The following is a 16,905-nucleotide window of genomic DNA, read 5'->3' as shown; positions in this document are numbered from 1 at the left end:
GAGCAGCCTATGAAGAAGTCCTGAGGGCACTGGGCTGTGCTGTTGGTGCATGCAAATCAGCAGCATCTTGTCAGGGTTAAGCACAGGTGTACAGCGGCCTCATCTCAGTAACTCCACACATTCTGAGTCCCAGGGGCCCACAGAATATGCTGTAGCCACAGAAGAGTATCACCAACTCGCTTTCCTCTTGGTGGAGCATGTCATGATCTCTTTTGAGGATCAAAGCCTTTTCTTTTTACTTCTTTATCTGAGACAAGACCTGTCTGTTAAAATGTAAGTTCTAGAAATTTATAGACAACTTGGGGACACCACAAATTTAACAAATGTCTTTCTAATCCAGAGAAGAAGGTTTTGGAATTGCTCTCATTCACTGATAATCATTATGTGGCAACTTATCAGCACTGCTCTCCTGCAATGTAATCCATAGATGTAAAATAAGATAGTGGAGCTTTTGCATTGATAATAAAATTTCTAGACTTGTGTATTGAACTGTCCAGCCATTTTTCTCCTCCATCTCTGAATTCCTCATGGCAGAAGATCCATAAACACAAGTATTTTCAGGGATTTTTCTCCATGCACACCAGAATAATCTTTACTAACAGCCTACATTTGTGTATAATTTTAAATGTCCATGTTTGAAGTTCTCATATTGTTCTTTCTGGGTTTTAAATGTCTTCACCTAAGCTACAGTGTTCAGAAGCAGTGATTCTTTTTGAAAAGTAGGATAGACTCAGTTTATCCTAGGGCTTATTGTATGTCCTAAACCGACATATATGTACTCCACTCTGGTCTCTTAGACATTGGGCCCAAGCAGAGTGAATAGAACCCTAAAAAAGAAGATTATGGTGGAATCTATGAAGAGATTTTTTGGTACCACCAGCACATGCAAATGTCATCTTTGTGAAGAGGAGGCTACACGGGGTTGGGAAACAAGAGTAAGGAGAGCTGATTGTCATTGCAAAGGAGAAACAGGATTGCTGACTCCATTGTAGATGCTGAGACGGAGTGACACCAGAGGACATCCATATGAGTGAGGTTTGCCTGTGCAGTTGTCAGGGTAAAGAACTCACTACTGCATGGAATGCGAAGGTGGCTCATCTTACCAGTGTCAGTACAATCTGAGGAGTGAAAACAAATGTGGGAGAGGTGGGAGGCTGTTTTTATGACAGTATAAGTGGTAGCGACACCAGGAGTTTTGGGAGATATGTTGATCATATGGTTAAATACATAAGGGATAATTAAATCCAATATTCCTACTCTTGTGGAAAAGAATTGTTATCTAACTATAAGAAAACTATGTATAAGAAATTGTTTAGTAATAAATAACCTATTGTGAATTCAAGTGGAGAAATCACTCTAAATTCACATGCCGATACGTGTATACATGAATGAATAAATGGATGCCTAATGTCTCCTAATGTGGAAGTAATGATACTCTATTCCAATAATAGATACCACCATCACTAATGGTCCTCCAATCTGTTCTCTCCTAAATTAAACTAGTGAGCCTTGATTCTTTATTAAAAATAGGAAAAGTGCAAGATGAGTTTGCATCACTTTGTGCCCTTCCTGATGGATGAAGTAAAGGAAAATGAAGAGAAATAAGCTTTAAGGAGTGTCCACAGGCAAATTTTGAGAGCTTTTGAACATCAAATACGTGCTCATATAATAAATGAAATAAATTGTAAATCCTTGGATTTATAGTGGTACTTCAATGTGGAATGGGATATTCATAATTCATCAAAAACTTCTCCACACATTCTCACAAATTACAAAGGGGAAAAGCCAGCTATATGGCAGAGAAATCCAACATCTATTGCCTTATGCTAGAACTGAAATTGCCAGTAATGTTGATTCAAACAACCAGCCTGCTAACAGACACCATATAAAGAGCATAGCAACACTTCTGGACTTTGCTCACATAGTTGCACTTAAGCCTGGAGGAAAAAATGTGCAAACGTAATCAGAGAGATATTCAACCACATGGTTGAATTTGGTCACCAAAAGTAACAAATCATAACATTGAAGACCAGACTAAAGAAATGATTCCTTGGTAGCCTAATTAATGAGATGTATCCTTCCTAATTTTCCCTGACTGACCTAAAGGCACATTCCTACCAGCTTACTTAGGAGTTTGAACTAAAGATGTGAGCCATTATGCCCAATAGGGTATTCATTTATATCCAAGTGTGTTTATATAGAGGGTCAGGTTCTGCTCATGGCATTGATCTGTCTCGTGGGTGATCTCCAACTGCAGGAACATGATAAAACAAAAACTAACATCCTTGTTCAGGAGGCAATTTGGTCAAATGGGCTTCAGTGAGGGTTGAACAGTACATGGGGGAATCTGGAAACAGGGTCAGAGCAGCATGAGAGATATTTCTTCATCATCTGTCCTTTGCATTGAAATGAAACCTCTGTAATATCAGAGGTTCTGCTTGATTTGTTAAATATATTCAACTAGGAGAGTTTGTGGTACTGTTTTTTGCAAACTTTTGCACACGTGCTTCTTTATATTTGTGATAGGAATAAATGAAGAAATTCTCCACCAGAGTTCAGGAACTGAAGGTATTTCACCTTTTACCCCCAGAGGGAGCTGTGACTCCTTAAATCTCTTGGTGATAGAGGGATTTTGTTGGATTTGAGATGTCATAGGACAAACTAGCCATCCTGAGGTCCAGTGACAGGGGGGATTTCTAAGTATATGAGAACTCACGTTTGAAGATGGTGTTCTCACAGATGGAAATCTAAGAATTCTGCTTTGAATTATCGGTTTCCTGTGTGCTATCTTAAGAGCTTAAACATGTATTAAAATTGAAAAGAGATTCTAAAAAATGTACTGTCTTCTCATTCTATCTAGAGAGAGGAAGCTCTTTACTGGCAATTCTTACTTCTTCTCTAGTTGTAAGACTTAGTGTTTTTTTTTCCAGTTAGTATTAGACATGTATAAGGTAAAGGACAGAGACAGAGATATCCCATGTACGGAGTATAGGCTTCATATATTTATGAGTCTGATCAAACAGTGAGACATTTCAAATCCTCAGATGGCTCCCTCATCCCCCTTCCCAATCACAAACTGCTCCTATGTCTCTTCAGGCATCCGCCATGACTGTTCCACTTGCATGTACCTGAACCTGAATACAAACACCGAAGAAGGGACTTTTTCTCTGGGTACTTTCCTTGTTAGTTTGAAAGTGTTTGGAGGCCTCACGTTTTCATTGGTTCATTTGCCAAGTACTCAGATTTAGCCAATTTTTGAGTTATTCCCTCTTGAATTTATTGGGGTCACATCTGTATGACACAATTTATTTTCATCTGGGTTTTTGAGAGTTGGATTTTTAATGTTTTACTAGGGAAATATTGTGCCACTGCTTATAGAATTAGTGGCAGCCTCTAATCAGCATTTAAATGCAATCTCAGCATCTCCTGGCCTTTGGTTATCATGATGAAAATTTGGCCAATTCTTTATTGTCTCTTCTCTGAATACAGTGAAGTTCCTTTCTCTAAGTTTATCCAATTCCCATTTATTGCCTATAACTTGACTAATTTTCTGTCTGTTACTCATCTAATTATTTTATTGGTCGTCTTTAATCTCTGTATTACTGTATTTCACTACACTTGAAAAGAATTTTCATATTTAAGAATATTTTACATCTCCTCTCTGTCAATATCTGTCTTTCTGTCTGTGTCACTGTCTCTCTTGTTCTCTCTCTTCCTTTGTGATATTTATGCACATTTGTTTCTGTTCTTCACATTTACCTAGGAATCCCTGAGGCTTGGTCAAGTTTTCTTTTGATTACATATTTTCTAATGATCTCTTAACACTCACTAATTCCTCTCACATTGTCATCTGGAATCTTTTTTTTTTTTTTTGCCAGTCCTGGGGCTTGGACTCAGGGCCTGAGCACTGTCCCTGGCTTCTTTTTGCTCAAGGCTAGCACTCTGCCACTTGAGCCACAGCGCCACTTCTGGCCGCTTTCTGTATATGTGGTGCTGGGGAATTGAACCCAGGGCCTCATGTATACAAGGCAAGCACTCTTGCCACTAGGCCATATCCCCAGCCCCTGTCATCTGGAATCTTAATCTCTCACGTGAAATTTTCAGTGAGGTTGTGTTCTCCATTCTCAGATATCCACGTGGTCTCTTTCATATTTCTATTGAGACCTCATTTGTTTCATTATTTTCTTCATATATTCATTTTAGTCCTTTAATCTGAGAACATAGGCTTCAAATTTTTTGAAAATTGCTAACATCTATAATCCATAAAATAACTACTTTGAAGTCAATTTCCAATTTGGCATTTGAATACTGATGTCATTGTTCTTCTTTAAACTTTTTATTTCAATTTACTGTTTGAATCTATAATGGCTGCCTTCTATCTACCTAGCATGAGAAGTACCAGCTATTGGTCAGGTATCCTACACACTGCAAGTCCATCCTGCTTCTCTCAGTTTACGTGGTGTGTGGATTGAGAGTGCATGCAAAGTGCAGCCAGCTCACTTCCCATCCTTTATTCAAGGCCTTTCCTGGGTCTCTGACACTCACACGTGGAGTAAGGGTTCAGAGAAGATCTCAGCACGTGCATGGTTCACTGATAGAAATCCTCAGTGATCCTTGGCTGCTCTGATTTTGTCCCACCATAGCTAACACTTGCCCTAGCAAAGCTGTGAGATTCTGCTAGTGGATTCACATTCACTTGAAAACATTAAAGGCTCTCACTGGACTCAATACCCAACTCAAATCTTTCTAATTGACAACAGGTGTAAGTCTTTGCTGCCATTCTCATGGTGGTAACACAACAGCTCTTATTACTGACTTGGGTGAAGGAAGCGCTATCAAGTTCAAGCTACACTCTCTTCCTGTTCTGCCTCCAACCTCTAGGACTTTCTCAAATGAATAGTTATCAATTTTTCTATGCTTCTGGAACTTTAGAAAACTGAAATCATGGTTTTAATATTTTATTTGTAAAATAGTTCTTTATCCCTTTGCTGCTTGCTTATGCAATGAGAATGAGTAAACTCTTTGACACACCATAATGAGAAGAATGCTCCAAAGTGAACTGAAACTCTAGCCACATGGAAAGGGAGAGGGTGCAGATTAACAGGTAACTTCCCAAATAGGGTACAACTTCAACCCTGTCTACTGGAGATATAAATCATATACACCAAAAGAAATACTGACATCTCATCCATTCAGTTTCTGCCTCAGAGATGTGCAAACATAAGAAGTCTCATGATTAAACTTTTATGTGGTTTTATACTTTGTGTCTGTGTGTGTGCGTGTGTGTGTGTCTGTGTGTGTGTCTGTGTGTGTGTGTGTGTGTGTGTGTGTGTGTGTGTGTGTGTCCTGGAACTTGAACTCAAAGCCTGAGCAATGGTCCTGAGCTTTGTGCTCAAAGCCAGCTCTCTGCTACTTGAACCACATCTCCATTTCTGTCCTTTCATTGGTTAACTAGAGAAAAGTGTCTCATGAACTTTAATTCCCAGGCTGGCTTTGAACTTGGATCAGCAGATCTCAGCCTTCTGTGTACACCTACACAGGCATGAGCCTCTTATGGATTCGCAAGTCCTGCACAGCATCAGGATTTGAGTCTATACCACTCGAAACAGGGCAAAGTATAGCTGCAGGAAGCACGGTCCCTCCCCACAGCCAGACATGGAAGGGGGTTCATATTCAGGGCTGGAACATTGTGGAGTTGCTGATCAGGCCTGTTAGCCAAATGTCCTTAACTACACACCAGTGATGGCATAAACGTTTAGTCATGAGACTTCTTATGGTTGCATATCTCTGAGGCAGAAACTGGAAGGATTAGATGTCAATATTTCTTTTGAGCTATATGATTTATAACTCCTGAAGACAGGGTTTAAGTTGTACCCTACTTGGGAAATTAGCTGTTAGTCTACACTCTCTGCCCTTCCATGTGGCTACCATTTCAATTCACTTTGGAGAATTCTTCTCCCCCGATGTGTGTCCCAGTCATAGAAGCTTATAAGAGGACATTGTTCTTGGCATGATGGAGCCAGAGAAACACCAGGAAATATAAAAAGATAATGACGTTGAATGCTGGCATGGCATGGAGAAAAGAGACTGGTAAAATCTCTGAAGTGACTAGGGGTACAGGAAAAGTTACCTCAACAAAATAAAAGATATGTGACAAAACTATTTTCAAGATCATATTAAATAAGGAAAATTGAAATTACTAAATCATTCCCTCAAAAATAACAATGTGTATGCATAACCAAGGACATGAATCATCTCTACAAAGGAAATTACATAAATAAATGAAATACACAAACAAATGCAGACATACAAACATACATACATACATGCATGCATGCATACATATATACATATTTCTTTTTTATTTTACCTAGATAGACTTCTCTTGGCTATATGAATCCATAGTAATAACACAGCCCCCATTCCAAGGATATAGACAAGATATTTACAAGTCAGGAGATGCATTATCAAGTCTGTGCTGAGGGCCAGGTAGAGAAATGATGAAAAGAATCTTCTCTGTTCTCTTCCACCAAAACAAACCACTGATTTTTAGATCTTGGATTTCTCTTAGAAGCTCTGTCAGCTGGTACAAGAAATGTACCCAAGGCCTAATGTATGCAACTGTAACAAATCTGTACATCACTTTGACAATAAATAAGAAAAAAAAACTGCTCTGACATACCCAGAATGGCTTCTTTATTGACTGACTGCAGAATTTTAGCACAACCTGGACCACACATAAATACAGATCTGTGCTCTTTGTAAATCAGAAGAGACATTGTCAGGTGTTTCCTGCTTGGGATGAACTGAAGGCACAGAGAGTTAGGGTCTTCAGATGCCGCTAGGGTCTGTCTCCCAGTACTTTCCAGTGGCCTAAAAAGTCTGTCTATTTCTGAGCAGCTGTGTCAGCAGTGGAGGCAGCAGGAGGAGCAGCTAGGGCAGCCCAGCCTCTCACTTCTGCTTCCCTGGGAGGTTTTTGTTATGGCTTGTATCACTGTGGGAGGAATACTACTACCCTCTTGACAGTAGTAAGTGGCAACATCTTCAGGCTGCAGGCTGCTAATGGTGAAAGTGAACTCTGTCTCAGATCCACTGCCACTGAACCTGGATGGGACCCCAGGTTCCAATTCATCTGCAGCACTGATCAGGAGTTTAGGGGCTTTCCCTGGTTGCTGCTGGTACCAGGCTAAATTGTACCCAATGTCCTCACTGGAACTGCAGGTGATGGTGACTGTGTCTCCTAGAGACACAGACAGTGACGAAGGAGACTGGGTCATCTGGATGTCACACCAGGCTCCTGGCAGCAGAAACATGAAAAAAAAATCCACACTATTAATCAAGGAATGAGAAGACTTTCCTGATGAGTAAACATCATGGATCACACCAAGCAGAGTAAAGCTCCAGCATTATCCTTGCTTACCTGGGAGGCAGAGCAGCAGGAGCCCCAGGAGCTGAGCAGGGGTCCTCATGTCCATGCTGGGTGCTGACTGGGACTGACTGCTGCTCTGGGACTGAGCGGCCTATTAAGAAGTCCTGAGGGCAGTGGGCTGAGCTGTTGGCTCATGCAAATCAGCAGCATCTGGGCAGGGTTTAGCACAGCTGTCCAGCAGCCTCATCTCAGTAACTCCACACATTCTGAGTCTCAGGGGACCTAGGTCATCAACAGAATATGTTGCAGCCATGGAAGAGAATAACCAAGTTGCTTTTCTGTTTGTTGGGAACACCAATGAGGATAAAGATTACTTTTTAGTTTTTTTTTATCTGAAAGAAGACTTGTCCACTGGAGTCTTAGTTCCAGAAATTTATAGACACCTTTTGTGCAATAGAAATTTGGCACATGTCTTTATTATCCAGAACAAGAAGTTTTGGAATTGCTCTGCTTCACTGATAATATTTATGTGGCGACTTATCAACACTGCTGCCCTGTAATGAAATCTGTGAAGGTGAAATAAAAAAGTGGATCTCATTGATGAGAAAATGTCTGGACTTGTGTAGTGAACAACTATGCCTTGATTTCTCCTCCATCTCTGAGGATTTTTTGGTCCAATTCAATTCATAAAAGCAAGTCTTTCAGAGATTTTCTCTCTGCATGCATGAGCAATCTTTTCTACCAACCTACTCTTGTGTATAATTACAAATGTAAATGCTTAAGGTTCTCATATTATGCTTTATGAGTTTAAAATGTCTATTGTCCTCAGAAGCAGTGATTCTCCTTGAAAAGGAGGATAAACTCAGGTAAACCTGGAGCCTATTGAATTGCCTAAGGCTGAATATGTCTCCTCCACGCTGTGGTCTCTTTCAGGTACTAAGAGAACACTGTGCTCAGCACCCAGATTAAAGACATTGGACCCAAGAAGAGTGAATAGAACCACAAAAATGACTATGATGGTGGAATCTCTGAACAGATTCTTAGAACCAGCAGCACATGGAAATGTCATCGTATTGGGAGGAGGCTACATAGGGCTTAGAAACATGAGTGAGGAGAGCTCATTGTCTGTGCCAGGGAGAAATAGCATTGTTGACTCCACTGTAGGTGCTGAGATGGAGTGACACAAGAGGACATCCATATGAGTGGGATTTGCCTGTGCAGTTGTCAGGGCCCAGGAAGTCAGTACTGTGTGGGATGCAAAGTAGGCTCATCTTGTCAGAGTTATCTCAGAGTTATATCCACAGTTATCCCTGCAGAGTGTATTAATAAATGTAGAGTGGGGGATTTTTGACATCACAGTGTAAGTGGCAGTGACACAGAGAGTTTCCGATCATCCTGAAGAGCTGTTGATCGTACGGCAAAACTCATGAGAGATCACTGGAGCCAATATTCCTACACTCGGCAAAAAAAATTGTAATGGATCTACATGAAAACTGCTTCTAATAACTAATTAAATAATTACCTGTTGTTTTGAATGCAAGTTGAAATATCACCTTAAATTCACAAATGTATCTATACATGTATAGGTACATATATATGAATATGCATGTATATATGCATATATTAATATATACACGTACATACATATATAAATGAATGGATACATGGATATCTGTTTTCCTTTCCTTGAAGCAATGATGCTCGAGCTCCAAGAACAGATAGTACTATCATCACTAATGATCCTCTGATCTATTCTCTCCTAAATGAGACCAGTGATCCTTGCAAAAATAATTGATTTTTATCAAAAGTCAGAAAGTGTAAGGTAATTTTGAATAATTTTTGGCACAAAACAAAAATTCCTGGTCAGTGAGGTAAAGTAATAAGAGAAAAGAATTAAGCTACATAGGGATATTCACTGGTGAATTTGTAGGGATTTTTGAATATCAAATATATATGAATATACTCCATTAAATATATTTGTAAATCCTTCAATTCATAGTGATAGTTCTATAAGGAGGAGGATATTTATAAGCCATCAAAAACTTCTCCAGAGACTAGAAATGTGGCTCAGCTGTAGAGTGCTTGCCTAGCATGCAGGAAGCCCTGGGTTCAATTCCTCAGCACCATGTACATAGAAAAAACCGGAAGTGGTGCTGTGGCTCAAAAGGTCCAGTGCTAGCCTTCAGCAAAAAGAAGACAGGGACAGTGCTCAGGCCCTGAGTCCCAAGCCCGAAGACTGGCAAAAATTTTTAAAAAGAACTTCTCCATACATTCTCACAAATTACAAAGGGGAAAGAGGAACTATGAAGCAGAGAAATCTAACAGCCATCACCTTAACCTAGAATTAGGATGAAGATTTCCAGCAATGCTGATTCAAAACCTGGACCTCCTAACAGACATCATAAAAAGAATTATACAGCAGCATTTCTGGACTGTGCTCACATACATGCACTACTGAAAATAAACCTATGGGAAAACAAGTACAAAGCTAATCTGAGAGACTTTCAGCAACATGCTGGTGTGTGGTCACCAGCAGTGATAACAGCTAAAACCTGGAAGACCAGACTAAAGAAACTGTTCCCTGGTGGCATAATAAATGAGATGTGATCTCACTCTTTTGTCTTACCTTACCTCCACCATAGACCTAGCATTCTCTGTTCCTCTAGGGGTTTGGACTACAGGTGCAAGCCATTGTGCAGTATTCCTTTATAAGTTTTTCTGTGTGTCTTGAGATCATTTACCTTCTACAACAATTTCTTAGCAAGTTTATAATCATTGTATGTATTGTGATTAAGATTAAAAATTGAATTCTGTCTGGGTAAGAGAACTTCAATGACTTTGAACTGACATATTTTTGACAGCATAATGACATATTGATCTTTTTCTGTAGAAAATAACAACACCTACAATTTTTGACTATTGCTTTTATACTGCTAGAAACAAGAATGAATTTGTTGATTTTTCAGCACAGATCAGTTGTGCAAAAGGGTTTCATTGTGACATTTCCACACAGGCCTATAATGCACACTGTCAGCCTCAGTCATAGATCCCTTTGTTCTCCCCACTTTTCCCTTCTGAAAACAATTTTAACAGGATTCACAGCCCTTTGTTCTGTGTGCCAACAAAACACTTCAGCCGTATTCACCTTCACTGGCTCTCCTCCACGCCCTGTCCTTTCTCCCCCTGAAACCAACAGAGCCTATTTTATCCTTCTGTCAATCACCTACTTAGTATATTGTAATTGCATCAAGGGTTTTCACCCTGATATTGCACCTGTGCTTACATCACATTTATTTCCTTTTCTCTTATCTTCTCTTTTCTTTTTTTTTTTTTTTAGCTTGTCCTGGGCATGAACTCTGGATGTGGCCTATGTCATTGAATTTTTATGTTTGAGGCTATCTCTCCGCTACTTGAGTCACAGCTCTAATTCCAGATACTTTTATGGTTAATTGGAGATAAGAATCTCACAGATTTCCTTCCCAGGCTGGTTTTGAACCACTGTCCTCATATTTCAGCTTCCTGAGTAGCTAGGGTTATAAGCATTAGCTACCAGCATCTGACTCATATATCATGTTTTAATCAGAATATAACCCTTTCTAATACCTATGTTTTAGAGCCATCAAAGTTAATTTTTAAGAAAGTGTTAACATGTTTCCATCGTATTCCTTTACTTCTTATTTTTTATTTAAAATCAATTTAAATTGAAGTATAATTATACGGTTTTGTTGCATTTTCAATTGAATGTTATTGTCAAGGTCATGTACAGAGGGGTTACAATTACATATATAAGGTAGTGACTACGTTACATAATAGGATGTAAGATGTGAGTTAAAGATTAGAAAAGGAAAAGTTGGAGTTCCAAGAAAATGTCATTATATATCTGAGTGACATAGTAGATAAAAATTACATTCGCTCTCTGCCTGTGAACAACTCACCTAAAACAAAATAATATTGTTTTATATTCAGTAACAGAAATGTTAAAATGGTCAAAGTTGCTCTGATACATGTATATCCAAATGTGTTTATATAGAGGGCCAGGCTCTGTTCATGGCACCGATCTGTCTCTAAGGTGATTTCCAATTGCAGGGACATGATGAAATGAAAAACTAACATCCTTGTTCTGTTCAGAAGATGATTTGTTTAAATCAGTGAGCTTGCATCAGAGTTGAATTGTACCATTTCCCTCCTTCCTCTAACTTTAATCATGCTAAGAAATGAAGTGACACAATGTGGTCCAGGATGCCAACTGTCCACTTCTCTAGAGTAATGGTGTTGCTTGAGGTGGGGGACAAGGAGTATATTGAGAGAGTCTTAGGAAAGAGGACAGAGCAGCATGAGAGTTATTTCATTGTCTCCTCTTTACATTAATATCAAAGCTCTGTGAGTTCAGAAGTTCTGTTTGATTTTTTTTCAAAATGTTCAGGTCTAATAGTACTGCTTTTGCTTGCTTTTGAGAATGTGGGGGGAGTTGATTTTTTTCTTTATTGTCAAGGTGAAGTACAAAGCAGTTACACTTTCATATGTAAGGCAATTATTGATCCTACTTGTTACCTCTTCCCTCATTTTTCCTCCGTCTCCCCCATCCCCAGGCCGGTCCCCCACCCCATGAGTTGTAAGGTTAGTTAATACCAATTGGTTCTGTAAGTATCACTTTTTTTGATGGTTTGTCTTTTTTATCCTTTGTCTCTCATTTTTGGTATTCCCTTTCCCTTCCCTAGTTTCAATACATGTCTATATATTATCTTGGGTACTAAGATCAGTTACAGTAATAGCAGAGCAAAACCACAGGAAGAGAATATGAGAGGACAAAAGTTACAGTTTCACATGGTATGTTGAAATTAACTACAGCAATGATATACCACTTATTTCCATAACTTAGAGTTGATTTCACGTAGCATTATCTTATGCATTCATACGGGCATAGCTATTGAGCTATTGTGCTTTTCTGCTATGTCTATCCTAGATATGTACTCATTATTCCCTATGAGGGAAACCATAGGGCCTATGTTTCTTTGGGTCTGGGTCACTATATTTAGTATGATATTTTTCCAAGTCCTCCCATTTCCTAAAGAATCTGAGATTAGACGAGATTAGACGAGATTAGATGAGATTAGATGAGATTAGACGAGACTCAATCCTCTCCATCCACAACATGGAAGAAACATGTGGACAGAAATGAGAGTGCAGACAAGCGAGGACTCCACACCCATTTCTTGCTTTAATAATTATTTTACTATCAGCACTTGTGCAAATGGATGACCATTAAGCATGTCTTTTTATAAATACAATTGATCTTTACCTATCACTCTTTCATTGTTCTGCCCCTTCCTTCCAATCCAACTCCTCCCTTCCATATACATTCCCATGTGTAAAAATACACTTTCATTACAAAATATGAATTTATGACTTTCAGCATGTCTGTATGGCACATGGAAGGCATTTTTCTGATTACTCTGATAAATATTGATATAATATTGGTCACTATGTAACTGTATCTGGTTCACTGTTGCATGCATGTCTCAAATGTATTCTATTTATTCACATATGATTGTTTCTATTCGACTATGTTTGGATTTATTTGAACTAGGCCAGAAGCCAAGGGTGCTTTCAACATCTGCACTTTGAATAACACTCTATCATGTAACAGAAAAAAATTCTGTCCAACCTTCCAAAACATGGCCACAAAATTTTTAATATTTTTTCCTAGATATTTTTATAAAGTTACTACAAATGTCATTTTTCTGTTTAATTTCAGTGGTTTAGACAATAGTACTGAAAATAATCATGAATTTGATATATTCATTATCAAAATAAATTAATTTTCTGGTAACTGGACAAAAATGATTGATGGATTGTTAATATATGAGTTGAAATAAGTATTAGTCAAATATAGCATTTGCTTAACAAAAATAATTCCATGATAGGAAATTGATAAATGTTTAAGGTGGTGAACAAACCTGTTTAAAACATCGTTTAGATCATTGTACAATGTGTACACATCCCCAAACATCATATTGTACTCCAAATAAAGTTATGCAATAGCAATCCAAAGTAGATTTCAAAGAATATTAATGACTATTTTCCTTTAAAAGTACTTTTCAAAAATGTTTTCCACAATCTCTTTTTCCTTGCTTTAAAAAACCTGCTCTGAAAAGGACATAGCTCTCAAGATAAACAGAAAGCCCACAGACTGGGAGAAAATCTTTACCGGACATTCAACAGACAAAGGCCTCATCTCTAAAATATATGCAGAACTAAAAAAATGACCTTCTTCCAAAACAAAACTGCAAAGAACCAACAGCCCCCTCATCAAGTGGGCTAAAGACTTACAAAGAAACTTCTCTGATGAGGAAATGAGAATGGCCAATAGACATATGAAAAAATGCTCTACATCACTGGCCATAAAGGAAATGCAAATCAAAACAACATTGAGATTCCATCTCACCCCAGCAAGAATGTCATATATCAAGAAAACTAATAATAACAATTGTTGGAGGGGATGTGGCCAAAAGGGAACCCTACTTCATTGTTGGTGGGAATGTAAACTGGTTCAGCCACTCTGGCAAGCAGTATGGAGATTCCTCAGAAGGCTCAATATAGAACTCCCCTATGACCCAGCAGCCCCACTGTTGGGTATCTATCCAAAAGACCACAAACAAAATCACAGTAATGCCACCAGCACAACAATGTTCATCGCAGCACAATTTGTCATAGCGAGAAGCTGGAACCAACCCAGATGCCCCTCCATAGATGAATGGATCAGGAAAATGTGGTACATTTACACAATGGAATTTTATGCCTCTATCAGAAAGAATGACATTGTTCCATTTGTAAGGAAATGGAAGGACTTGGAAAAAGTTATACTAAGTGAAGTGAGCCAGACCCAAAGAAACATGGACTCTATGGCCTCCCTTATTGGGAATAATTAGTACAGGTTTAGGCAAGCCATAGCAGAGCATCACAAGGCCCAATAGCTATACCCTTAGGAACACATAAGATGATGCTAAGTGAAATGAACTCCATGATATGGAAACAAGTGATATATCACAGTTATAACTACTTTCAACGTCCTATGTGAATGTGTAGTTTCCATTATTGATGATGTTTTGTATCACCTTCCTATGTTTGTACCTACACTATCTCTGTAATCTTATCTGAGTATATTGGAAACCGTGTTTACTGGTATTGGAAGTAGGAAATTCAAAGGGAATACCAAACTCGAGAGACACGGGGTAAAAAAAGAGAAATAACTACAAAAGCAATACTTGCAAAACTGTTTGGTGTAAGTGAACTGAACAACTGGGCGGGGGGGAGGGAAGGGGGGGAGGGAGGGGGGCATGAGGGACAAGGCAACACACAGTACAAGAAATGTATCCAACGCCCAACGTATGATACTGTAACCTCTCTGTACGTCAGTTTGAAAATAAAAATTTGAGAAAAAAAAAAAAAAAAAAAAAACCTGCTCTGACATACCTAGAATGGCTTCTTTATTGAATGCAGAATTTTAGCACAACCAGGACCACACATAAATACAGACCTGTGTTCTTTGTGAAACAGAAGAGGCATTGTCAGGTGTTTCCTGCTTGGGATAAACTGAAGGCCCAGAGAGTTAGGGTCTTCAGATGCCTCTAGGGTCTGTCTCCCAGTACTTTCCAGTGGCCTTAAAATCTATCTATATCTGAGCAGCTCTGTCATCAGTGGAAGCAGGAGGAGCAGCTGGGGCAGCCCAGCCTCTCAATTCTGCTGCCCTGGGAGGTTTTTGTTATGACTTATATCACTGTGAGAGGAATACTACTCCCTTGTTGACAGTAGTAAGTGGCAACATCTTCAGGCTGCAGGCTGCTGATGGTGAGAGTGAACTCTGTCCCAGATCCTCTGCCACTGAACCTCGATGGGACCCCAGGTTCCAAGGTAGTTGCGTGACTGATCAGGAGCGTGGGAGCTTTTTCCCGTCTCTCTGTTGGTACCAATGTAAAGCACTGCCAATGTTCTGACTGGCCCCGCAAGTGATGGCGACTCTGTCTCCCACAGATGCAGACAGCGATGGTGACTGGGTCAATTGGACATCACAACTGGAGCCTGATATTGGAAACATAAAAGCCATTAGCAATTACTTAATTATGGTATCCAAGTACTTCCATGAAGAGTCAAGCAGCTCTGTTAACATGAGATGGGAAATGCCCAGCATTTTCCCTCCTTACCTGGGAGCCAGAGCAGCAGGAGCCCCAGGAGCTGAGCAGGGGTCCTCATGTCCATGCTGGGTTCTGACTGGACCTACTCCTGCATAGGGTGTGAGGAGCCTATGAAGAAGAGCTCAGGGCAGTGGGCTGTGCTCTGGGCACATGCAAATCAGCAGGGCATGGAAAGGTTGAAAAGACTTGGCTACATATGTAGCTTTGTGATCTTCATGCATTTCTGATCTAGCAGTCTCTGACTCTCTTAGGTAACACTCCTGTCTCCTATCCATATCCCCAAAGACACCCCTCCAAACCAAAGATGTTCCCTAAACCAAAAGCTCATATCTACTCCAGTCATTTCTGCTTCATAAAACTTCACTTTCCTACACCACCATCTCTTTCAATTTCTATGTGATTATTTTTAGTAACAGGACTAGAACTTGTGATCTCAGCAGGTTCAGATTTGATGGAATGTAACCCAGTGAAGGTGAGCAAAGAACTCAAGCCATAATGCAGGGGGGAGACATCCTCAGCATGAGAGGAGAGGAAAAAGTGCCACAGACAGTGAAGGCAGAAGGCAGTGAGGAAGGCTCCCACATCAGCTCCAGCAGGGGGCGACAGGGTCCTCCTTAGTGCAGAATGTCACATCTGTGGAGCCAGGAGCCGGGCATTTACATGACAATGAATCAACAGTTGCTGCAGGTGCACAAAGATAACACTGCTCCTCAAAGTCAGAAGCTCACACAAGCGAAAGTCACTGCCAAAGTCAGAGTTCTCTTCGGCACCTTTCACTAGGTGAACTGCATATGGTTCTTCATTTGAGAGATTCCCCACTGTACCCCAGTCCTGATGTTTCAGCTGCCTGAAATTTCAGACTACTGAAGCCAATTTGGACTATGATGAAATGATCAAACTCATACATTTCTATTTTCCTGCATTTGATGAGAAGAGCTTTGAAATCGCATCTGTCATTTGGTAAACATCCAGTCCTGGTGCACACAAGGGCCCCTCACACCTGGGTTTAAGACCAGGGAGAACTTGGGAATGGCTCTGTGTTAGGAGGAAAGGGAGAGTGGATATGAGGGTAGAGAACAATCACTTCACTATTTGTGTAACAAGCCTGCCAGGCCCTGAGCCTCAGGTAGGGATCATAAGCTTAAAGATCTCTTGTCTGTACAGACGAGTGTATGAATCTGGTCTGCACACAGGGGTCTGAGGGTCACGGTGTCACTGATGTCTCAGAGGCCGGCTGTCATGTTAACTAGGGTCAAGTGATCTGTGTTCATTTGTTTTCAAAAATGCTCTCAAACTTTTATCTCAAAGCAGTATTCTTACTTAGGTTGTAAGGTGTAACATTTG

General features: G+C 39.8%; 1 gene segment (V, D, J or C); it reads right to left on the bottom strand.

The window, feature by feature from the left end:
• Positions 1-2,173: 2,173 nt before the first annotated feature.
• On the bottom strand, positions 2,174-15,644 carry LOC125356818. The segment is given in 3 exon segments: positions 2,174-2,251; positions 6,996-7,297; positions 15,571-15,644. Coding segments are annotated over 3 exon segments (435 nt in total).
• Positions 15,645-16,905: the final 1,261 nt, after the last annotated feature.

The sequence above is a fragment of the Perognathus longimembris genome, chromosome 8, assembly GCF_023159225.1.
Source record: "Perognathus longimembris pacificus isolate PPM17 chromosome 8, ASM2315922v1, whole genome shotgun sequence".
NCBI classification, from domain to species: Eukaryota; Metazoa; Chordata; class Mammalia; order Rodentia; family Heteromyidae; genus Perognathus; species Perognathus longimembris.
Note: the sequence above shows the minus strand (reverse complement) of the source record. Positions and strands in the feature narration are given on the sequence as shown.